General features: G+C 47.6%; 1 protein-coding gene across 6 annotated transcripts in view; it reads left to right on the top strand.

The window, feature by feature from the left end:
* Nucleotides 1-26,002, top strand: part of WNK3 (WNK lysine deficient protein kinase 3) — a 2,095,067-nt gene that overhangs the window by 966,031 nt on the left and 1,103,034 nt on the right. For all 6 annotated transcript variants that reach the window (XM_069645314.1, XM_069645316.1, XM_069645315.1 and 3 more), the window contains exon 10: nt 1,050-4,469. In XM_069645314.1, the coding sequence (XP_069501415.1) occupies nt 1,050-4,469 (3,420 nt within the window). The remainder of the gene's footprint in view (nt 1-1,049; nt 4,470-26,002) is intronic.

The raw sequence follows: 26,002 nt of genomic DNA, 5'->3' as shown, positions 1-26,002 counted from the left end.
AAAAATTAAGATAAAACTTTTCAGATAGGCTTGTGTTCAAGTATATTTGGAAAATATTTCTCTTGTTGTTCTTTTGGCATCCAGTACATAGTGTTACGGAGAGCTTTATTATTCCACAAACTCATAGAAAAATAGGTCAATATTTTTATTTGGTTTCTCTTAGTCTGTTACAGTTGGAAGACTGCAAGTTGGTCCAAATAGGGTATGTCCCTGACTGATCTCCCCCCCCCCAACCTTCTGGGGGTTCCTTGCACCCTAGCCCAGACTTCTCTATTCCCCAGTAGTATAATGAAACTAGCTCTGGGTAACCCCTACTGTCTACCCTATCCTAATCTGGTGGCGAGGGCCTAAAGACGGAGACCTCACCTGTCTTGCTGCCTCTGGTACTTTGCATGGACTCCCTAACTTCCTGGTGCCCCACAATGTGAGTTCTGATGTTCAAGATGGGCCCAGTCCCTTACAAAACTTTCTCTTACTCTTTCTCTCGCTCCTGAAGGGTGTAGGGGACAAACTACCTCACCCCGTCTCTGAGGTTGGATCCGCTCAGGCATGCACCCTGGTGGGATGCCAATCTTAGGTCAGAAGGGGTCCCTGTCCCCTCCTCCCCCATATCACAGGGTCAAACCCCCCGACGCTGTCATAGAAGGCAGAGGGATTTAAGTGTTTGAGAGTACTCAGGATGGAACACTAGGATTTCAAGTATACTTTCCCCATCGTTGATCTTTCTTGGCAATGACTTGCAACCATGAAGCATTTTGATTTGGATGCATCTTGTGCAAAAATGTGCTTATATTAGTTTACCTCTGTTTTGCTCCAAGTATTCTAAAATGGCTTTGGAGGAACTCATTCTTTGTCTTGGTCAGTACATTTGTTGCATGGCATCTGTGGGCTACATAAGGGAACACTGACGTCTGCTTGCAGTTTGTTTGGGAGTTTGAGATACTGATGATGGGCACTTAGTGTAAGGCGAGTAACTTTTTCATACTGTGAATCTATGCTCTGCATGATTTTTCTCTTTGGTAATAACCATTTTTCTCACTTTTCCATAGCATCTTGACGGCCACCATGCAGTTGGTATTGATGTGCAGATGATGGCGCAAGCCTTGCCTTCTGATGGAGTTTCGCAAACTATGGTGACAAACATGTCTGCTCAGCCTATTTCTGCCCCTTTGACGTCGGCCCCCCTTCCTGCGGCTGGGGCTCAGCCTGATCCTGGCTCTGTTTCTGGATTCTCAGACATTCCCATTCACCAGCCTGCAGTCCCTACTCTGTGTAACAGTGGTATGCAAGTTGCTTGGCAGACATTGCAGAGTCCCCTTGCTGTCCCTCAAGGGTCACAGCAGACATTGCACCAAGTTCCTCCGGTCCAGCAGCACCTCTTAGGACATCAGGACTCCTTAATGCAGTCTGCTGGACTTCACCAAGTGCAGCCTACACAATTGCTGGATTATAGTCAGTCCTCTACACTGCAGCCATGCTACCAAACCTCTCTGCCACAGCAACAGGTGATCATGCAAGCGACAGCAGCAGAGCTCCCTCAGAGAGACGATGTACAGGAAGCTTTGGTGCAGCCATCCCTGCAGCCCCGTGAGCATCAACAATACACCATGCAGGCTCTCGAACAAACTAACTGCACTGCACAGCCCCCTATGCAGCAAGTCTACAACACACTGCCACAAGTGCAGCAAGTCTACACCTCACAGCCCACTTTGCAGCAAGCTTACACCACACAGGCTCCTGAAAAGCAAGCGTACACCACACAGCCGACAATGCAACCAGCTTATTCTCAACCTTCGCCACAGCAGCATTACACCATTCCACCTATGGTGCAACAAGTGTATGCCCCCCAACCATCAGAACAGCAAACGTATACTGCTGTAACTTCTGTGCAACAAGCATTCCCCAACCAAGTTCCACTTCAACAGGTTTACACCACTCAGTCCTTTATACAGCAAGGCTATTCTTCTCAGATTGCAGAGCAAAAGACTTTTACTCCACAGGCTTCTGTGCAGCAGGGGCATACCGGCCAACCTCAAATGCATCTGAGCTACACCATGCAGGCTACAGAGAAGCCTTTGTTACAGCAGACCTACACCCTGCAGCCCCAAGTGCTGCCAATCTCTGCATGTCAGCCTACAGAGAAACAACCGAACACATCTCAAATTCCTGTTCTACATGGGTACGCCACTCAGTCTCTAGAACAAGAATATATCGCTCAACCACCGCTCAACCAGAATTACACCACACAGGCTACAGAAAGCCCACTGGCACAGTCAACCTTCACCCCTCAAGCTCCTGTGCAGCATGTTTACACTGTGCAGCCACCCGTGCAGCAATCGACTGCACAGAATGCTGAGCAGCAGAATTACACCTCACATCAACTGATGCAACAGCCTTATAGCACACATTCTACGGAGCATCCGCCTGTTCAGGCTTACACCCCACAGCCGCCTGTTCAGCAGGTTTACACCTCACAACCCACTGTGAAACAAGTGTACAGCACACAATCTGCAGAACAGCAACCAATGCATCAAGCATACAGCACACTCAATGCTGTGGAACAGTGTTACAACTCACAACCACCAGTACCGCAAGTCTACCCTCCACAGCAACAAGCATACACTCAACAGCTTCCCCTGCAGCAGAGTTACATTCCGCAAAAACTAACACCTCAAGGGTACGCACTGCAGCAAGCTTATAATGTGCAATCCACTGACCAGGCTACCAAGCAGCAAGCTCAAACCAAGCATTCTGCCGAACAGCTACCCATGCAGCAAGCTTATACCTCACAGCCACTTTTGCAGCAAGCTTACACCACTGAGTCCACACCGCAGTCCCACATGCAGAAAACATACACCACGCAGCTTCCAGAAAAAGAAATTCATACTTTGCAGCCACCAGTGCATCAAACAACTGCCCTGCTGACCCCAGAGCCATATGCTTTAATTTTGGAGGCACCAGAGAAGCAGAGCGCCATTCCTCAGCCACTAGAGCAGCAGCCTTATAACACACAGCCTCCAGTGCAACATCAGAACACTCTTCAGCCCCAGGAGCAGCATGTTTATACATCACAGCCACCAGTTAAGCAGCATTATACCCCTCAGGCATCCGGTCACCAGCTTTGCACATCACAGTTTCCGGAGCAGCAAGTTTACGTCCAACACCCACAAGTGCAGCAGAGCATTGCCCAACAGTCACCACTACCACCAACTTCTGCAACACAGACTTCAGAGCATGCTTACAGTACACAGCAGGAGCAGCAAACCTACCATGTAGAGCAAAAAGCTTTTATTACTCATGCTCCAGCTCATCAACTTTACACTACACAGCCCAACGAGCAGCAAGTTTACGATCAACAACCTAAAGATGCTCAAGTTTCCATCCAGCAGCCAATGATGCAGCACAGTTACACCACAGAAACCTCCGAGCAGCAGGCCTGTGCCATGCAGCCTCTAGAGCAGCAGAGTTGCATCCCTCAATTGAACGAACAGCAACCTTCTGCCACACAACCATTGATGCCACAGAACTACAACATGCTGCCATTTATTCAGCAAGTTTACACCTCTCAGCCGAAGGAGCAGCAAGCAGTCATACCACAGCAAGTGTACACCACGCCAGCTGCAACTGATGTAGCTCAGACTCCAGATCTCCATGAACATTCAGCATTGCAGCAGATTTATGTGCAGCACGTTGAACAGCAGCCTTGTTTGTCCCTGGCACAACAGAGTAAACAGACCTACCCTGAACAGACTGCCCATGGCCAAATTCTGGAGCAAAAGATCTTCACCACACAAAAGGTTACTTATCAGCCATCGGAGCAGCAGGCCTATGCACAAGCAAATTGTATGCTATTAGGACAGCAACAGCTCCAAGAAGAGCCCACTCCAAAGGAGACTAAAAGTATGTTGGAAGGACAGCAGAAACTAGCATACCCCCAACAACAGTCTACTGCTTTTCTAGGTACGCCATCACAAGTGTCTCAGCCCTCTTGTACACAGCATCAGCCTGTGCTTGACTCGGGCCAAGTGCAGGCTGCAGCGGTCAACCCACATTCTACCCAAGAGGCACAGGAAAGATTGCATGGGCAGCAGGTTCCCATCCAAGCTGCTAATTCACAGACAGTCATACAGGTTCCTTTGTACTCATCTCAGTCACAAGAGGTGCCTGAACAGCAAGGCCTTTTAGCTCCACAGCCTCCTGTCCAGACTTCAGAGCATCACAGTTCTGCCTCTCAGCAAGGCCCTTTACAGCAGGGGCAGTTTACCTGTGCTCCCCAATGTGGCACTGAGCCAGTAATTCAGGTTCCAGATCTTTCACTAACGTATGTCTCAGATGGACCCTTAAGTACAACCAGCAGCCAGCTTCCTGTACAACTACCACCTATCCTGAACATCCCACCAGTGCAGTCCACCTTCAGCTCGCAGTCATCTACTGTGCCTCAGGCACCTCAGTCAAGCCAAGATACCCAGGTGAGTGGCAACCGGTGCAATCTGTCAATATGGAGCACCCCATGTGAGACTGTATCTTTCATACTTGCTAATTTGAGCTTTTCATGTGTTTTTAAAGGACTTTTCAGTGGTGTGACAGTAGTGTAAAGGTTTTCTGGTTTGGAAGTGCCAGGGCAAATGGAGTGCTTTCTTTTTGCAAAAGATCTCGACGCTGACTGCCAATCGGAAGACTGCATGCTGCAGGACTTTGGTTTTATCAAGGAGATACCCATTGTAACTGTTCACTGCACCATCAAACTTTTTGGCTAGATGAATGCGAGTCAAGTGTGAGGAGCCAGGAATTGGAAACAGACACATTGAGCTCATAGATTTGGCTATAAACCTTTATTCAATATAATAATATTTCAATATAATACTGAGGTATTTCCCTATCTCACCCAAAACTAAAGGTCTGTCCAGTGTCAAAGTGTCCAAAACTAAATTTCTTCTGACCGAAATCCTATCCTTGCCCTATAGATAAGGGGTGTATTGGCCAGTTTTACTCCCTGAAAATAAGCAAATATGGGGACCACACCTCCATGGATATGTTTCGACCAATATTAAATCTTAGGCCACAGAAAGAAGCTCTATTATTATTGCTGCCTGGTCTGAAGAGAAGTGTCTTTTTTAATGTTCATGTGTAACTTGGTTCGAAGAAATATTTCTAACACAACATTTGTGTTTTACAGGTAAAACATTTCGTCTTGCTTATTAAATACTCCCACTGGGAATGGAACTTTCTTTTTTACTACCTAAAAATCATTTTACTCCCAACTTTAAAATCTTATCTGGAGCACTGCTTTCCCTACATTCTATAAAATAACTCTTAATATGTGAAGGATACTGTCTTTGGCCTGTTAAATGCACAAACGTTCAAGTTCAAATTAAATGTATTACTCCCATCAGACAAGTTCCCAATGGATAAAGGTCAAAGTTCCAGGGGACAACCCTCTTCCCCAGGTTTCTCTTCAAAACACTCCAAATTCCCAAGGGCATGAATCGTCCTTAGGGCTCTTTGTTCAACAAAATACTTGCAAACAAAAAACACAACTTGGAAGCAAGTGCCAACTTTGTTGCATCCCTGGTGTACTCCCATGCCAGGTTCTTTTCCGCTTTGTCAACTTTGCTGTCTGTCTTGATTTTGCCTGTTGTATTCTCCTGCCAGGACATTTTAGTGATTTGTTTTGCACACTTGCAAACTTGCTTTGGCCTGGTGTACTTTCATGGCAGGGATATTTTACTTTTTACTTTTCTCTTTTTTTTTTTTTTAAGTGCACCTGAAGAACTTTGTCAACCTTTTACACTGTTGCAATTAGTACAATACATTTTATACAATTCATTCTGCACTTTTAGATTTTTAAAAAACAAGACATTAGTTACAATATATTAAAAATACATTGTAAATCGAATACCAAAATTAATGTCGTCCTAGAAACATCAATACCCTAAAACTAATTTTATTAAAACTGTGCTTGTGTCCCATGATTACTGCTATGTACTTTTACATCACTTATGTGACTGTTCCATTACTGGATAGTTAAAATGCTTCCTAGTTTGCTGTTCTGTTAGTCTATTTATCTTTGCCAGTGAACTGTTGCCAGAAGTGGTGGGCGGCAGAAGCTATTACCAAGGATTCACCACTAAAAAAAAATCATGCTCCAGCCTTGTTCGAAGAGAATAACCTGAACTTTGCGTAACCTTTCTCATATTCCCTATTGAGGGCCTCACAATTAGTAATGATGTGCCCACTTGATTGGAACATAGTCTGCATACTCTGTCTCCCTGTGGGATACCCGACCAGGATCCAGTGTTTTCTAACACAGGGAGGATATTCAGGCGTAGGGCAAGGATAAATCTGGTCAGCCGGAGAGTGCAGAGTTTGGTCATGTAGCTTCTAGGGGTATCGGCAGTGAAGCCCTGGTGGGAGAATTTTACATATTTCCGCAGCGTGGTTAACAGCTTGGGATATATCCAAGGATCTTGACTTAAGTTACATTTTCTTGCCATGTAGCGGGTAGAGTATCTACTCCTATTTCTTTAAAGTGTAGAGTCACCGCAAGTGCCCACTCTCGATACCAGCCACTTTTAGAGAATTCCTCCACAGCAAGGTCAGCAACGGAACACCAAGTTCAAGATGCAAGGCTTCAACTGATACCATTGCCAGGTATTTTCATAGGATTTACTTCATACAATTGCAAACTTGCCTTTTCCTGGTTCATTCTCCTGCAAGGGCTTTACATTTTATTTACTCTCTACAATTGAAAACTTGCTTTTCTGTCCCATTCATCTAATTGGCTTTATAATTGCAATCTTGCTTTTCTCTCACATTTTTGGGCAATATTGGGTTTAATATTCCTTCTCATTAACTTCCTTCATGTTTGTCTTTCTGTTACAATGTTGCTGAAGCGCCCTGGTGTCCCATTCTATCTTTAGGACTCACCAGTGTCTTTTGGTGTCCTTCGGTTCCTTTGCAGTAGACAGGAGGCAGCACTGCGGTGTCCCGTCTCCACGGCTTCACCTTACAGGTTCAACGTTCTTCACGGCTCCCGTTTTCCTCTGAGCTCTCGCACTGTGTTCGGGTGGCAGTGAGGCTGCATCCAAGCTCCTGTGGATGCTAGGATGTTTTTTTACCTTCCCTCCCTCGTTTGCAGCACGGCAATCTGGCCTCTGCAGCCCACTGTCTCTTGCCTTTCTTCTGAGCCTGCCAGCTCCACTGTCATCTTGATGTTCTCACAGTCCCTTTGTCAACACTGAGAGGGCTCGACTTCCCAAGGCTGCATTCTATCACTCCATGCTGGGTACAACTTTTTAAATGTCCCAGCTCCTATAACACGCTCACAAACACTATAGCATCTCTGGTGCTTCTCGTCCCTGGTGATCTGCATTAGTCCATTCAGCCTCCCAGTATTTTTAGATGTTTGCGAGTTTTAGGCAGATCTTGGTGTCTTGTGTATAGAGTAAAGGAAGGTGTTACCAGTTGGTCTTATAGATGGTTGACTGGAATCCGCACAATATGCCATCAAGGCATGGGAAATGGAAAGGGTATGCCTAGAAGGGAAAGGGGGAATGCCATGTCTTATCCAGTGATGTATCACCCCTCCGAGGGTCCCCTCTCCCCATGTGATCCTTCCTCATATAGCCGCCCACAGGGTAAGGATCAGGTAGTGGCTGCCATGTTCTGGCCACATGGGTAGAGGTTTCCCCAGAAGGAGTGATGACATCAGATTCATCACAATATTGGAAACTAGGAGGAGTTACTTCTGTGGTCCATCCGTGGAGATTCACCTCCAGCTTCAAAAACTGTGACACTTCACTGCTGCCAGGCAGAAATCCTCTAACACTCTGTATATATTTTTCAAGTACTTTTTCTAATATACTTTTGACTTGCGTCCATCTCAATTCCTCTGCATGGCAGGAGCTATTTAAAGTAGTGTTCCTTTTTTAAGTTCTATCTTGATTTTCAACTACCGTTGCATATACGTATATTCCAGAATCAAATGTTACACAGCTTGTTCTGGGGCGTACGCGCTTCATTGTTATATTCCCTGTGGGAGAGGGGATTGTGGGGGGGTTCTTGTCCCCTGTAGTAATAATGTCCTCTTTCCCCTGTGCATATTTCTATTACCTTTTTTTCCATTATGGCACTATCCATCTAGACTTTTCACATGTCCCTATTTATCTGCTTCTCCTTTCTCCAATTTTGCAACCTAATTCCAAATTCCCGCTTTCCTGTACCATATCACTCTGTGCTTCCCATGTGTTAGTCGCGACATGTATGCTCTAAAATTTTCCATATATCAAATGGTTTCTGCTGTGCGTGCTATATAACTAGGGGTGTGGTAGCCGCCGATAGAATTAGAACATTCCTTAAGTGTAGAATGTTGTACTATTTAAGAGAAGCTGTATTGGTGTTAGTACTAATCACCAGAAACCCAGCATGTGAGTATTTCAAGTGGTGGTCACATGTGGTGGGATAGCAGGACTGTTTTGGAATGATTCACAAAACTGTTATATGCCCCATTAATCCTGGGACATGTGTTTATTTACATGTATTGTAAGTAAAAATCAAGTAAAAATTATGTTAGAACAACTCAGGTGGTCATTGTAATTTTGAAAATGCAAAAAAAGAATGAAGGCAGTACTCATATACATGTGTAACCGCAACATAACTAAGCAGTAGTCTTAGAATTAGAGTGACATACAGTATTAGATTTGACAGGGCATTACTTTTGTCATGAGACAATCAAATCCTAACATTTAAACAAGAACAAGCAGCAATTCATTGTTCCCATAATTTTTGTAGTGCATTGGTGAACTTCAATCCATCCAGTATTGCACAAGTACTTGAGATGAGAAAAAACTCTCAAACTAACAACAAATTAGTATGTCTTGCTGAAAAACATGGTTGCTGTCTAGTAGTGACTCTCAAACATATTGACTCGCTGGGCATGGGAAGTATTTGGAGTCCATTGTCGAAAGAGAGCATCAACTTGATTGATTGTTGGAGATAGCATCAGACCTTATTGTTTATAGTAAAATGTTCCACATTAGTTGGGTAATGGCCAATCCTTGGTCTACGTCAGGAAGGAAACTTCCTGGATATTGAACTGATGGCAGGTTGATGGTAGAACCTGCTTCAGGGACGTTTCGGCTTATAGGTGTAGAGCCCTCTTCTGGGCCAGTTGGATTGCGACAGCCCTTTGTGAATCCGGGCTAGGAGAGTGGGGAAAAGAAAGGGCTGCACTGGTCGGTGAGTTGAAGATCCCAATTGCAGTCGAGAGGGGACCCTTGGTGGGCAGTGCAGTCCAGGTCAAATATATACTGAAGGAAGTCGCTGTGTCAGCTATTTGAAACTTAGCTGCTGGAAAACTGTTTTGAGCTAGGTATCCAGGATGCCTAGGGTGTCGCTGGGTTGCCAGTGGCAGTACGGACAAACAGCATTCTCGCCGAGTCTGAGAAGTCTCCTGCTTAGAATGGAGCAGGAGATAGAGGGAAGCAGAGCAAGGTCTTGGCGTCCTGTGGCAGTGTTCAGCGGGGCGCTCGGCTACAGCCCAGGTTGCGATGTACTGGAGCCGTGGAGATGCTGTGTACACAACTTTATAGTCTGCCACCTTCTCTTACAGGTCACTTGATCTGCCAACCAACTTGTGTAGGAAGTGTTGTGTTTTTCCCATCCCTTTCAGAACAATCCTACAGTTTGCTAGCATTAATTCCATACTGCAAAATCTGATGTGCCCCTAGATAGTTTGGGTGGGGTATCAAGGATCACATACCTGGCCTCAAGCTACAGCCACACACATGGCATTCACTCTAGGTCCTCCTTAATCTTCTTCCAGAACTCCACACCAGAAGACATTCCCATTACAAAAGCAGAATTCTGGCATCCACTGCCCCACAAGACCTACATTCTGCTCTCTCCACTCGTATTGTATAAATGTATATGCTCTGGGGTGATCTAAAACCTTATCGGTCTACATTTTGCATGCAATGCTGCATCCTTTGTTCTCCTATGGGTGCCTCTCCACCTCCTGCTATTTTGGGATCTCCCCCCACCCCACTTGTACTTTGCCTTCATCACAGCCTCTCTCTGATTCAGGATTAAATAATGGTAGGTATTTGTGACTACATTTTGCAATCATCCTGTCAGCAGTATATAGGACAGGAGAGGGCTTTTCTCAAGTCGAGTAGGGAAACCTTCCTTTCTGCTTTGGCTTGCCTCTTACTTGTCTGTATTTTAGCATATCTCATTTTTATGCCAATTGCTCCTACTATGCCTTCCATGGTTTTATATCTCCCCTAGCCCCACATACCTTTCCTGTGATCTCGGTTCCTTTCTCCATTCATCCTGAAAACTATTTGCTGTGTCTCGCAACGCCAGGGATCATTTCCCACATTGCATGTGGGGGCTTTATGGTTTAACTTGCCATAATTGTGTCATTGCATTGTACAATGTTCTCCTAGCCGCCTCCTTTAGTCCTGTGGGCACTTTCATTTTCATCCCACCGGAAACTAGCTTCTCAATCACCTACGTAGTGGTGTCCCCCTTTCTTTCCATAAGCAGCTGAGCACCAGTATTGTGCAAATCCTCCCATTGAACCAAGTAATGCAACTGTATGGCCTGGCAATATCTATGTAGATCTGGCACATGGAGCCCTCCTATTCTCATATGTTAAACACAGCCTATTCAGTCCTCTTTGGTGTCTTGCCTGCCCACACTAGCTTTATGGTAATGTCTCTACATATTTTGAAAAACATTGCTAGTGGAGTGTATACTATATTTGTGGGTAAATCTAGGACTATAGAGACTATCATTTTGGTTAGCGCAATTATCCCACTATTGGATATAGGAAGAGTTATCTATCTCTAAACTTTTCTCTCTAGTTGCCTGAATATTACTGTATTCTACTGAAACGTTCCAGCAATGTCCTGCTCATTAATACACCCAGATATTAATCCCATCATCTGCTATCCTCAAGGGGGTGTTAATTTTTGGCTTCACATGCCTTCAGCAATGAATATTATCAGACATTGAACAATTGATTCATAGGCCATCCATGTCACCAAACTGCTACTTCTCCAATCATGTATGGTCTCTCTCTGTAGATTGAGAAATCCCATGATTCTTCTGTTGGTCTTCACCCTCGTGTATAGTAGAGGAGTCAACTGCAACATGTAGCTCTCAAACGTGTGGGCATCATGCGAAGGTAGACCAGCAACACAGTCAAATGCTTTCTCACTATAGAGTTCCTCCATTGCCTTCTCTTCCAAGTTCCACAGTCCTAGTCAATACATTAACCAGCAAGTCTAAGGTGAAAAACCACTCGCGCTCCACGCTTCGCCAATACAGTTCGCAATAATAGTCCAGATATAAAGTCTCTCAAAGTCTTCAACTGATTAGTATTCCAGTTTGTCTGGTATTAGGTTAGCAGGAAAACCCAACACGTGTTTCGACTTGAAAGTCTTTTTCAGGGTCGTCGTGGCCAAGATGGCAGGCTGAGTGGACGGGGAACTGTGAAGCTCTGTCCTGATCTGCGGAATTAAAAGCGAATCCCTCCTCTGGCACATCAACGGAAGAAGGTGAAAGTTGCAGACAGCGAGGCGAAATTGGTGCAAGTGAGGTAGGAAGTTGAATAAGGCAGCGGGGTCGCGGTGACCGCTCGAAGAAAATTGCGGTCAGAGCTATCCGGCCCAGGAGAAGGGTGGCGTATCAGATCTTCCGAGCGGAGCTGCAAGGCTTCCGCAGCACCCAGGTGGAGGACGTACTCCCAAGAAGGCCCTGCGGAGGAGAGAAGTCCAACGAGGAAGGAGACTCGACAAGCGGAGATCTCCCGTGTCGATCGTGGCCGAGCCCAGCGGGGCTGAGGGAGAGGAGCGCAGAGAGGAGGGCCCCCAGGCGTGAGGGTGTGAAGCGGCCAGAACCTAGGAGGCAGGAGCAGTTAGAAGAGGAGGAGCCCCCGGCCCAGGCACCTGAACACGGTCAGGGGTGGGTATGGAGTGGCGGAGCGAGGGAGAGGCACTGGAACACTGTCGGACTGCCCTCACGTTCAAGACTTTAGATCGGAAGGCATTGAAGCGGAGGATAAAGTCACTGGTAAAGAAGCGGCCAGTGTATGAGCAGAGCGGAGGAGGCCTGGGGAGACTCTGGGAAAGCAGGTGAGGAGGAGCCCAGGCCGGAAGGGGTGAAAGGCGGCTATGGGAACTGGGAACTCCTGGCTCCGTGAGCGCAGGGAGGAGGCGTCAATTGAAAAGTGGACCACCTGGGGACTGAAGGGGCCCAGAAGTTTTAAGGACATAGTTGGTCACAAATCAGTGTTTGCACAGAGGGGAACCTAAGTGGTGGTAGACCCCGGGGAGCGACGGAGCACTTGGAGGAGTGACTGGACCCGGTGGCAGAGTGCTCGGAGGAGCGTGGGGTCTTCGCAGCGTGCATCAACAGGCCCCAGTCCAACACGAGAGAGCGGGCTCCCAGGGGGCAAATGTAAAGTTGGGGAGAGAGGGTGAGCCCCCCAAGATCCAGGAGAAGTCCTGAAAGGTTAACAATCCAGGCGACAAACGGTGAAGCTGCCAAAAGGGGATCCCGGAGAGAGCACAAGGGGGGGCCTGGCAGTAGTAGAGGAGCAATTGGGATCAATAAGGGAGCACATTTGGGATCTGCAAAGGAGAAATCCCACCGAAGGGACGAAGGCCCAGCCTGTAGGGAGAGTCAGGAGAAATGCAAGAAAGCGAATATAAGGTAAAAGAGAGGAACTAAACAGAAGGGCAGCGGACAGAGGGAAAACCCAGGAATGGAATAGAGGCAACCTGATGGGCCCAAAGAAGAATTCGAACCCAGGAGAGCTGGAGAAGGAAGGGCACCACAAGGGACTGATCCAAACAAAGCTACCCTTTGGACACTCGACAGATAACACAGATGGCAGAATGGCACTTGCCAAGGAAGACCTGCTGGCCGCCCTGGCTCAATTCAAGGGGGAGCTCACAGACACGGTCAAAGTGGAAGGAGCAAGTATATGGGAAGAACTATCGCAGGCCATCGTAAGTAATAGGAAGGATATAGACTCTCTAGGGGAGAAGGTGATGGAAGTGGAGGAGCACCTGGGGAGCTGGATACCAGGGGCCAGGAATGTGCGCAACAGACGCAGGTCGCAGAAGAGAATTAAGGCCCTAGAGGAGAAATTTGAGGATTTTCAAAACCCATTGTGGAGGGACAATGTCTGAATTAAAGGCATGGGGGAAGGGGTCGAGGGCCCGGACTTGGAATCTTGCATTTAAGAACTATTTGAAAGCCTCATGGAAGTAGATCAAGTGTGAAACACAGGGATATAAAGAGTGCATAGAGCGGACTTTCGTAGGATGGAGCCTGGGGCGAGACCCAGAGACATTATGGGGAAAATGCACAATTACAAGGATAAAGCGCAGCTAGTAGGAGCAGCGAGAAAGAAGGTGAAGATCTATGTACGGTACTGTCAATTGTATGATGATCTGTCCCAAATCACTCTTTCCAGGAGGCGATCATTCACGCCACTTACAGGGTAACTAAACAAGAGGAAACTGAGATACAGGTGGCTCTACACAACGAGGTTGCAGTTCCACATGGGCAATGAGGAAAAAACAGTATCCCAAGTGGAAGATGGACTGCGAGCACTAGGGATATTAGGAGGAGAAACAAGAGGGGGCCATGCGGATAACCAGCCAGAGGTGAAACCTGGAGAACTAAGACCTGGGCCCCAAGGGTGGCCATGAAAAAAACAAGACGTGAAAGGGCACATCAAAGACTCTGAGATCTGCTACAAAATAAAAGGACTAGAATATAGCCTGTTGTGGGTGACATTGAGGGGGGGGGTAATGCGGGTGGGGGGGTAACGCTAACCACTCCATCGGAGGGGACCACGTCAAGAACCTTGGCAATGGAACCAGGCATAACTGTAAGTTGGGGGTGGGGGGGGGGGCAGTTCGGGTAGTAGGTGGAAGCTGTAGGAAGAAGGCCCAATGAGCCAAAGGGAACAAGGGGTGCAGAGAAGACCAGGGAATCAAGGCGAGGAGGTGGAATGTATAAACTAATTTCATGGAATGTAGGGGAACTAAACAGCCCTAACAAGAGGGTATCGGTCTTGAGGGAGGTTGACAAAGAGGAACCTGCAATAGCATGTCTACAAGAAACTCATCTGGTCAGGGGAGGCGAGGGACGCCTTCGGTGTAGGAATTTCCCATTACAATATCATGCCACGGCAGAGACGAAAAGGGCGGGAGTGGTGATACTGCTGCATAATTCAGTACGTATGGAAGGGGTCAAGGTAAAAAGGGGCATGGAAGGGAGGTATGTGTTGATCAAGGGGATGCTGAGGGGGTCAGATGTATACGCTGGTATCAGTTTATGCTCCAAGTCAGGGGCAGGAAGTATTCTTTGATAGGTTTCTGGAGGAACTGAGTACGTTTGGTGAGGGTGAAATAATTGTCTCGGGGGATTTTAACTTAGCAGCAGAACTGGTATGGGATTGGTCCGGAGATATGAGGGGCCATGCAACAGGGACAATACTAATCGGTTGAAGACTTTGAGATACTTTATTTCTGGACTATTATCGTGAACTGTATTGGCCAAGCGCGTAGCAAGAGTGGTTTTTCACCTTACACTAGAATACGTAATGTTAACCAGATACTTCTCACCACGCAGCTGGGACACAATGTTATTTTCGAATGGATTGTGTCCTCGAATGTATTCCTCATCTTTGATAGCTCGTCCAGCTTCGGCTGCTTTCGGAAAACAAATTCTCGGCAGAGGGCACTGCGTTGATGGCATAGAGTCGGTGGCCCTCGAAGGCCTCCGCCAAGGGTTGTCGGGTGTAGAAGTAGCATGCGCCGTGCACGTTGGCCTCAGTTCTGTTTTTCCACAAACGTGTTTGCTTTGGAGACTCGGCGCGCCTCGTTAGTATTTACTTACTACGCAGTTCTTCAAAAATCTAAATAATCACCAACAACATGTCTTCGTCATCAACCCCGACAACAACTCGTTCAGGTTTCAAAAAGTGCAGAGAATGTGATTCGAAAATGTCCATCACGGATCCGCATCGCTCGTGCCTATGGTGTTTGGGGGAGGCCCACGACACAGATTCCTGCTTGAAGTGTCAGTCAATGACGAGTAAAGCCCTGCGAGAAAGGAAGGGAAAATTGCAGGTAAGCCGTAAAACTAAAACTGATCGTTCCTCGACCGTCGATTCTGGAGATCGTTCTCCTCGACGCAAAAAGGACAAAAAGAGATCAAGATCCTGTACTGGCTCGTGCCACTCGTCCTCGACGAAGCGATCGAAGAGACGGCACAGTCGGTCACAAATCCTCATCGTCAGAAGAATCCCCCAGAAAATGTAAGTGCCCCACAAAACTTTCTTCATCCGCATACTGGGAGGCATTTCGTATGAAAATGCTAGAAATTTTCGAGAAGGGCAAACCTCCATCCGTGCCTTCTTCGGAAGCCGGACGAGAGCGCTCCCGTTCTGACACTTGCACGCCCTCGAACCCGGGTGATTGAAGAAAGACCCGTCGAGAACCTTCAAGGTCTCTGATGAAAGAAAGTCACACGAGTCGTGACGGGCGCTCAAGGTCATCGACTCCATCGAAGACTCCACATACCTCGAAGAAATCTTCAAAGATGACGTCGAATCATCGACGCCATCAGCGCCATTTCCATCGACACCTTTTGTTAACACCAAAATCATCAGTGCCAAAAATTACTGTGGCTTCAACTCAGCCTTCTGAGCATGTTAAAACTGGCAAAGATGCTAAATCAAAGCCTACCCCAAAGCCTACACCTTTGGCGGTGCCTGATAATGTTTACACTGCTTTGCCTAGAAAGGAGTACTTTAAATCCCTCTCTTCGATTCTTTTGAGTAAGAAGAGAGGTCTGAGGAAGAGGAGGTTCCTTTTGGCCTTGTTTGGAACACCTAATGTGCCAGATTGTTTAATCTCAGAGGAGAGTAAGATGAGAGATCTGCTTGACACACTGCACCTGAAACTGAGTTCGGCAGACCGGAGCCAGGGGAACACGCTGATTCCTCTTATCGGCACTTGATGTCAAAGGTAGTTGAATACCTAGGTTGGGCTAAACCACCAGCTTAATTCAGCCTGGATGACCTTACTGATATTCTGGACCAAGGTCCACCTACAGACCAATTCATGTGGCCTTACAAAATAGGGTAGGCAAAAATTGGGAATCTCCAGATTCTATCCCTGTGGTGGATAAATCCAACACGAGAAAATGCTGCCCTTCCATTAGTGACCCCGGATATCTGTCCAAACGCCCCACTCCTGAGAGTCTGGTGGTCCAGGCAACCACAGCTACATCTAATAAAGCGGCCTACGCTTCCATCCCTCCAGATAGGGACGACAAGCGTGTGGATGGATGGGCGCGCAAGGTATTTTCAGCTGGGAGTATGGCCCTTTAGTCGGGCAACTCCACATGTGTCTTAGCCAAATTTTCGTACTCTGTTGGAGTGAATTTTGTTGGGCAGAATCCTGTGCAGTGCCCTTAGGGACCACTACACACAATTAAGACTACAGGTGGCATTACAAGTTTTACCTTTGGTACAAGCCTGTACTATTATGTTAAAGTGGTAGCGATAGCGCAGCAGCCAGGCTTATCTCAAGAGTATATGAGCAGTAGCAGAGATTACACAAAGGGACCACAATTACTGTGAGTCAAGCAAACACTGACTCAAGGTTTCAGGTAAAAAAATAAGTACATTTATTTTTTAAACCATTCGTTATAAACACAATACTTCTATTAAACTCAAATAAAAACCACACGTTAAATATACTACAACTAACCAATGCACTTTGTACAGTAAGTCTCAAGTTAAGTACCCTGTGTTGAATGAACCGGTGTTATGAACAAAACATGTTACCGCAAATACGATTGCGATCACCTTTTGACAGTTCGGTCTACTAAATAAACGCGTTTCCGTGACATGAAATGCTACCGGGGCAAAAACACACTTAGCACCTGAGATACCCAGAGAGAGTTGGAGGCAAAAATCACAGGCAATATTTTGGTTAGGCAGGCAGAATCAAGAAATGCTCAGACAGGAGTTCAAAAGTCAAAGGGCCAGAGCCAGGGTCGAAAGACACCGGGGCCTGTTGCCGAAAGATCACACAGTCAGACAGTTCACGATTCAACGTAGCCAAAAGTACTTCGATATTGTCAATGTTCAGAAGCAAAAGTTATAAGGCGGGAAGTCAATGGCAAGCCTTGGAAATGAAGAAAAGGGATTTGCCCAGTTTCCTCAAGTAGAACACAGTACTTTGTTCCAATGGTGCAGCTGGTGCCCTGGCAGTTGTTCTGTTGGTTTCCCGCAGACGCACGATTCCTGGAGCTTCGTTGTGAAGGAAGACGTCTGAAGGGGGTCTGCGCCACAAAGGGATTCACCGGGGCGGGGTAGTTGCAGCAGCCGTCGTTCTCTCCGCTTCTCTTCGGTTCCTTGTAGTTCCAGTGGTGACTCTGACTTTTAGCCAAAGCGACCTGCCTTTTATGTGAAAAAACCCCTTTCACACAGCCTGGCTGTCAATCATCCTGCAGGGGGGTTGTCCAGCCCGGACAACTACCCTGGCCAATCATGACAATGTGCGACTTGGGTTTCCTAGGATACCCTCTGCAGGGGTTGACTACACCCATCCCTCACATTCATCCCACCTAGGCACCCAGGCGCCTTGAGGAGGGCTTCTGAGTAGAAGCCCGCCAAAAAACAGTGAACAAAGAAGGCGAACCTAGTTTGCCGCGCAAAGTGAAACGCAAGAAGGACTTTAACAAAAAGAAATGGCGAATAAACCCAACCGGAGCCAAAAGAAAGACGATTTGGTCAAGCGGGTTTATGTTTGAGGCAATATAATAGCCAAGAACAGTACCACGTTTATCTAATATAATCGCGGTAGAAAAGTTAGGGTAGATACCACTGCCACTAGCCAAGTCTAAATGTTAAAAGAGCGAAACAATGCTCTGGGAGGTACAGATAAAAAGGGATACGAATTAACCCTTTCCAGTACTGCATGGAAGATGGGGTGTACTGGATCTGTGGTAGATTCACTAAGTAAAGTTAATGGTAACTTTACCCTTTTCTGGGGGACGGTAGTCACCTCAGAAATGGAGTGGAGGGAAGTCTCAAAGACAACCCTGTGTCACAGCACTGAAGGTGCTGTGACGCACAAAAAGAAGAGGGCCACTGAAGTGGTGTACTTCAGAGTCCACAATAACAAAAACAGGTGGAAATACATAGCAAAACACAGGTAAGAGGGGGGGAAAAGCTCTCTCTTACCAAGTGGAAAAAAAACTCCAGAAGTCCAGCAAAGCTGCTGGTGGACTCACTAGGTGAGGGAAATTAGCCATAGATGAGAATTCTCCCTAACAAATATCAAAGGCGGTGGAGCACATTCCAGAAGGGGAGGAAAGGGGGGGGGGGGGTTTCCTAGCTATTAAGGATGGCAAAGAAGCCATGCGTGAATCCCTTCAATCTGGATTAGACACTGCAGACCGTGTTGGCAGGTCTATGGCTTCAAGCACAGTTATGCACAGATTTGCATGGTTGCGGTAGTCTGGTTTCGCACCAGATGTGCAGTCGTCTTCTAAACATGTCATTTGATGGGTCTCACCTTTTTGGCAGCAAGGCTGCCGAGAGCCTTGAGAGGTTGCAGACCTCGAAGGCGGCTGCCAAATCTTTAATGGCCGCTGTTAGGCAACCTCAGCCTTTTTGTTCTTCAGGACAACCATGGATGGGGTGATCCTATCGTTACTACTCCTCATTTGGGAAGGCGAGAGGAATGGCCAGTCAAAGAGGCCAAAGAAGAAATCCTCGTGGTGGACGAGTTAAGAGTGCAAAGCCAGCTCCAGCTATAGCATCCTTGCCATCAGCAGCTTTAGCAACCTCCCTAAAACTTCTTTGAGAGCTTGCATCACGAATCGCCAGTGGGGGGCAGACTATCTCAGCATCTGCAATAATGACGAGCCATTACTTCAGATGCATGGGCTCTGGAAACAATACCTTTTTCATTCATAACGCAGCCTCGCAACAATCCACCCGGGCAACACTCTTTGAGGATTCCAAATTCTCTCCTTGTGCATGAAATATTAACCCTGCTAGAGAAAGGTGCTATAGAACCAGTACCTGTAGCGAAGAGGAACAAGGGTTGGTATTCCCCATATTTTTTGATCCCCAAGAAAGACTGGGGACTGAGACCCATCTTGGACTTGAGATACTTGAGCAAATTACTCAGGAAGGACACATTCAAGATGGTCACACTTTCTCAGATCCTCCAGGCCCTCCAGTTACAGGGTTGGTTGGTGTCATTGGACCTTTAGGATGCTTATTTTCATGTGCCAATCCATCTCAAGCACAGAAAATACCTAAGGTTCGCTGTTGGCGACTCGCACTATCAGTTTCTAGTCCTGCCATTCGGGTTGACCTCCGCCTGAGGGTCTTCACCAAACTGATGGTGGTGGTGGCAACGAATCTCAGGAGATGGGGGATTCATGTCTCCCCCTACCTGGACGATTGGCTGATCAGGGCACGTTCTTCTGAACATGCCCTGGATCATCTGTCACCTGCCACTCCCTTCAGACTGGGCTTCTCCCTCAATTTCAAGAAGTCACAGATAACACCTTCTCAGCAGCTCCAGTACATCAGAGCTGTGTAACGCTCACCGGATTCCCACGGAGGCTCTGACCCAAACTGGACTGCTACAGTTGCTTCTATGACTATGATGAGGCGTAGAACTCGGAAGACGCTCTGGGCAGGACCTCCGAATATTGACTGTCTGGCTTGTAAGGTGAGTTTTCTGCAGGTGGAAGAAAAAGGGGCAATTACAAGCTGGTTGGATAAGTTCTCCCACCAATCTTCTGCTTTTCCCACTTCTTGGTTCTCGACTGGTCTCCACGAACTCTCACCTTTGGTTTAGTAAAGCCGAGCTCTCCATCCTGCTTCTGGTGCAGGGGCGCGTGGAATCCAGTTACGTCACTGGATGATTTCAGTGTTTAGGCTCAGTGTCCTTTTGTGGCTTGTAATAGTCCTTCAGGCGCTGAGGAGCTGTTGGCGACACCACCACTGCTGTGCAAGAAGAGGCTTGTGAGTATAGAAGATCTGAGGCCGCTTCTGAAGGAGCACCCTTTTATAATGTCCTTTTCTGTCTTTCAGGTGCCGAAATGCTGAGGGCGATGCTGCTGCGCGTGAAGAAGCGCGTAAGTATTACTGAATTGTGGCCACTTCGGCTCGGACACCACTAACAATGTCTTTTGTCTTCCAGGTGCTGGGATGCTGCCGAAGCGAAGGCCGCGGTGAACTCTGGTATGATCACGGATGGATAAGGTAAGCGAGCGCAGCTGCGAGCGTGTTGCCCGTTTTCTAACCTTATGTCTTTATTTGCAGGTTTTCGGAGACTGGACTCTTGTGGCTGAATTCTGGTGAGTAGATGTTCCTGTGCCTTTTCTTCATCCACAGGTTGCTGCTCAAGAAGCTGAGGGTGTGTCTGGACCTGGAATGCAGGAGCCGACTCGGTGAGCGTCCTGCTGCTGTTGCAGAATAACGCGAAGCACGTGAATTCTATCGGGCGTGGTTTAAATAGTGGAGAAGTGCTTTGGTTCGTATTCTTCCTCCAGCCTCACCCAGGTAAGAAAAGAGTTCCTGTAACAGAGGATTGGTCCCTCCCAGCCAGCGGCTGGGACTTCACCCAGCTTGGATTGTTCTAGGTGAGTATGCAGCATGGTCTGCCACAGGTAAGTCCACCCAATCACTACTGCACACTTTAAGAATATGAGCCCGGCGCCCATGGCGCCGGGACTGTGGTTCCTTATGAGCCTGGCGCCAGAGGCGCCAGGACATGGTCCAAAGGGCCCCTGTAGGGGTCTGCTGGAACCGGGGGTGTGGATGATGAGCCTGCTTCCGGGGACGCTGGGCCAGTCTTGGCTCCTCGGGAGCAGCGCTCATGACAGCTGTATTAGATGCATCCTTGGGAAAGAGCTCGCCACCCAAGGCAAGGGCATCAAGACATTCTTCTGATGGTTACCAAATTTCAAACTGCCCAGAAGCTTCCGACCTTCAATTTCTTGACGCTGCTCGGCCTCATGGCATCCTGCATTTTTCTGGTGCCAGAAGCCCGCCTGAGAATGAGATCCCTTCAATGGGCTCTAAGAACTCAATGGTCCCAGTTCTCAGGAAAGATGACAGACCTACTTCAGGTTCCAAGCAGGGTCGCACAGGATCTTCTATGGTGGGCCTGCGAGGACAATATTCTGAAGGGGGAACATTTTTGGCAGCCATGGTCGGAGATTACAGTAGTGACGGACGCCTCACTCATGGGGTGGTGAGCCCATGCCAACGATCAGTCAGCTGTCGTTGGTCTCCATCGGAGTCCAAACTACACATCAAACTTTTGGAGCTGAGGGCAATCAGACTAGTGCTGAAGGTCTTCCTGCCCTCGGTCAGGAGAAAAGCATATCCTGATGATGACTGACAACACAGTGGCCATGCATTACCTCAACAAGAGAGGTGGTGTAGGGTCACTACCACTGTGCAGAGAGGCAATGCAGCTCTGGTACTGGGCAATTCCAGAAGGAATCTCCTTTTAGCCAGGGAGGAAAACATGACGGTGGACGCTCTGAGCAGGCAGAGCACAATCTCCCATGAGTGGGAACTAGCTCAGGAAGTCCTTCAAGAGATCTTCGCCCTTTGGTGAACCCCTCAAGTAGGCCTGTTTGTGACCGGAGTCAACCGGAAGTGTGAAAGGTATTGCTCAAGGGAATTTCCTCCGAGAGGAGCTCTAGGAGACATGTTCATGGTGGATTGGGAGTTTTCACTACTTTACATGTTCCACCGAGCCCCGTTATTCCTCAAGTAATCAGGAGGTTGAGATGGTTCGGAAGTCACATGATCCTAATTGCCCCGGATTAGGCCAAGAGAACGTGGTACCCATACCTTCTAGACATGTCCATCTGTCCTCCGATTTGTCTTCCGCAGAGAGACGATCTTCTTTCACAAAGGGAGGGACAGGTTCTCCATCCAGAGGTCAACACTCAACCTTCACGCTTGGTTTCTGAAAGGCTGCGATACAAGGATTGGGACCTCCTGGATGATGTCATGCGAGTGTTGCTTTCGGCAAGAAGGCAAGCAACAAAATCTATGTACCATTGTCGTTGGAACAAGTTTTGCGATTGGTCCGGGTTAAAAGAATGTTGATAGATGCTTCCCACTCGAACGATGTTGCCTTTGATAAGGCAGTACTGTATTTGGCTTTATAAAATGCCGACAATCTCAAATTCTACTCCCTCCACCAAATTCTGCATAATGCTTGGCGAGTCTATCAAAGATGAGGAATATGTTGGAGGACACAATTCGAAGAACAAGTTACTTACCAACTGGTAACGTTCTTTCGATTGGCTGTTCCTCCAACGTATTCCTCATAACCCTCCCATCCTACCCCTCTGTAGAATTTCCTATGCTGTTACAACTTCAGCTCTCGCAGGGCTGTCTACTGCCTGTCTACACTAACAACCAACACAAACAGGAGGGAAAAACAGAACTGAGGCCAACGGGCGCAGCGCATGCTACTTGTACACCCAATGGCGTCACCCTCGACGGAAGCCTTCGAGGACATCAACTCGACGCCATCAACGCACAGCGCCCTCTGCCGAAAAAATGTTTCCGAAGCTGGACGTGAATATCAAAGATGAGGAATATGTTGGAGGAACATCCAATCAAAAGAACGTTACCAGTTGGTAAGTAACTTGTTCTTCTGCAGTATATGCGGTCGGCGTGGGAGAAGGTGTAGTCCTTATTATTCTGGTGTAGGCTGCGCCAGGCATCTACTAGCTGCAAGTCCGCAAATGCTTGAGGTATACCAGTGGGTCGTTCGCTCCCCAGTCGTCCCTTTTGGACTCATCCAGATTGGGGTCCATGGGAAGGTTAAGATTGCCCCCTAGTACAACATGGCCTTTGGAAAACGCCAGCAGATCACCTAGGAGAGATGCGAGAAAGTTGTTGGCGCTAAGGTGACCTGCGGACCTCCAACACGCCCACTATAAAGAGAACGCCCATCCTGTTTTATCTTTTCATTTTGAAGTAGGATGTTCTTCCCCACAAGAATACCTACTCCTCGCTTCTAGAGACGATGTGTGGAAAAGAACTGCTGTGGGTACTCGCTCGTGCGTAGCCTGTCCACATCTGCCCTCCATAGGTGGGTATCTTGAAGAAACGCTATTTCGATGCTTGTGGAATCTGCTTAGATCCCATGCTATGCATAGGCCGACATCTAGTCAAAGCTGCAGAGTATTACAGTTGCTGTTTTGGAAACTCGAAAATGGAAGTCGACAGTGCCTGCCAGTAATACTATCTCTAGTATGACATCTACTGTACCCATGGTGCTACACTCATTGAGGTCCCTCAGATAGTTTTTTTTCTGCCATCATAGTCTGTCGCATATTGCAGAGTTCCTTCTTGGCTATATTGCCATTGCTTAGAAAAGTTAAACTTAGTGTTTTCTTTCTGTCCTTTCGATACCCGTCTAGCACAAGATCTTCGGCGACGGCATCGAGTCTGCATTACCATCCTCATCGACGACTATAACAGTTTGTCTCGACGAACCTTTGCCACGGCCTCAGAAGGCCTCAACGGGCCTCGGCCCTCACAGTAGGGAGAGTGGGGGTGATTCATTATTTCGTCTCATTAAGAGAATGTATATTCCCCTTTCCACCCAATTATTTCGCCAGGCTGCCTTCACCATACATAATGGAGAATACACCCTTTAGGTTTTGCCTCTCGTGTTATAGGAAATTACCCTGAAAAGGCTTGCGCTGGGTGTGCCAGGGATCACGCCGAAGGACAGTTTGTGGTGCAAACTGTTCAGGCACAAATCACTCGAGGACCACAAAACAAAAAGCTGGACCCACCGCACCATGCAGGCTGAGGCCGCCATGGACGTCGAGGGATCCTCCAGCGATGGCAGCATCGACATCCACAGTGACGCTGAGGGCAATCGGGATCTGTCGGATGGACACGTGCAACCTCGACCCCAACAGGAAGGCTGGCGGTTCTGCTACGGGGACGACACCCGGCAGCACTACCACGACCAATTCGCACCACACACAGCACACTACCCACGACAGAAAGTCGACCACGACGCCGACCGGGAAGCCACACACGGCGTCAAGAGGGAGGTCTGAAATGTCCCTGTCCTCTGGGCCATCGCGGTTGCCACACGACAGGTCCCCAAAACAGACAAGTCAGTTTCTGGCACTGTGTCTAAAGCTATGAAATCCACGCACCCAGACGACCAGGTGTCGAAAGACACGTGAACAACCCTCTCCCATGCCAACCACAGAAAGACGCGCCGAATGCCTCTTCGCAGACTACACCAAATTCGAAAATGAGTGAGCTGATTAAAAAACATGTCACAGACACACTGTTAAAAAGTTGGACGTCCAAAAACCATAAGTCTTCTATGACGCAGGGAGAGGGTGCTATTTTGGGGGCTATGACCCAGGGAGAGGGCACTATTTCAAGGGCTATGCACCATAAAAAAGCCTCTATATCAGAACCAACATCCCCCCCACCCCCTGCGCCCCTGCCTTTGTTCCCCCGGTAATACCAAGTTCATCACAATGGACAGCAGATCAAATTGATAGTCATGAGGCATATGTCCTCTCTAGCTAATTTCTTCGCTGAACACCCTGAGGTCTTGCAAATCTTTCAGAGTGCACCACACAACAGGCCTGTAACTACTTAGAGCGGGGCAGCAGTTACCCAGTCTTCTGCCAAAAGAGCCTGCACAGACTTCACACAAACCTCCACCTCACAGCAGAATTTAGGGCAGCATGCTTATTGTTACACCATGCAAGACCCCCCAGGGCCCTGGAACTTAAACAGACCCCGACGACCAAGGAGATATGGGAGATGTCGATCAACATTATGATGACTACAACGAGGATGTCGAAGTCATCCAGTCACCAGATCATTCAGACCCCTTTGGTGGCAGACTCACCAGTGGATAACAAAATACACTATAATGACCTGCTCCTAAAGGCGGCAGAGTATTTAAAAATAGACCCACAAGAGAGACAGTTCAATTAGGACTTTGTTATAGGCGTACTAGGGGAGAAGAAGTCAGCAACTCATTTTATCCCCCTACTACAAGGCACATCCAACCCTCTCTCCTTACTCCTAATTTTTTTTTTAAATGTGTTTTTATTTGCATTTTCATAAACCTAGACATTGGGAATTTTAACATCGTCCCTCCACCCTACCCCGTCACCCCCCATGCCCCCCACCGGCTGTTACGTTCTTGAAGTTTCATTGGTACGCCCTTAGAGTCCTTGTCTCATGTAAACATGTCCAAAATTTGTATTGGATGTGGGCACCACTGCAGCATATAATCACTTTGTAGATTCAGATATGAAGTTTTGGCGAGCCCACTGTATGTTATATGTGATGCGCTCCATCGCTACAAATGACCATACTCTCTGCAGCCATTCCAAGTTGGACAGAGGTGACTTCTGCTTCCATTTATGGGCTATAGCTATCCAGGCGGCTGTAAGGAGGCCCATGAAGTTCCTCTTTTGTGTTTTTGTCATTGTCTTATCCCTGGGATCCCACATGCTGAACATCCAAACCTCTTCTCCTAGGTCTTGTGCGCCTTTAAACATTTCCTGCATTTGGGCCCTTACCTCTGTCCAGAGATTTTGTAATTTCGGGCAGTCTCACTATGTGTGTCCCCAGTTGCCCACCGGGCAATCAATCCGTGCATTGAGATAGTGTTCAGGCCATCCCCCTCATACCACATATACATCAGAGGACAGTTAAAAGCAGACTCTTAAGTGTTAATAACTACTAGAAAAAGAGCAGGAACCCCTCTGACATCTTCCGAAGCCCCGCCTGATAAGGAGAGTAAAGAGATGTACACTTTCGGAAGAAATGCAGCATACCAGACTAGAATTGCTAATAACGCAACTCGATTAGCTAGTTACAACTGTTACAAGTGGCTTGACACCTTAA

Source organism: Ambystoma mexicanum, chromosome 2p (genome assembly GCF_040938575.1).
Source record: "Ambystoma mexicanum isolate Mex_15411 chromosome 2p, UKY_AmexF1_1, whole genome shotgun sequence".
Taxonomy (NCBI): Eukaryota; Metazoa; Chordata; class Amphibia; order Caudata; family Ambystomatidae; genus Ambystoma; species Ambystoma mexicanum.
This window is presented reverse-complemented; position numbering and strand designations above follow the sequence as displayed.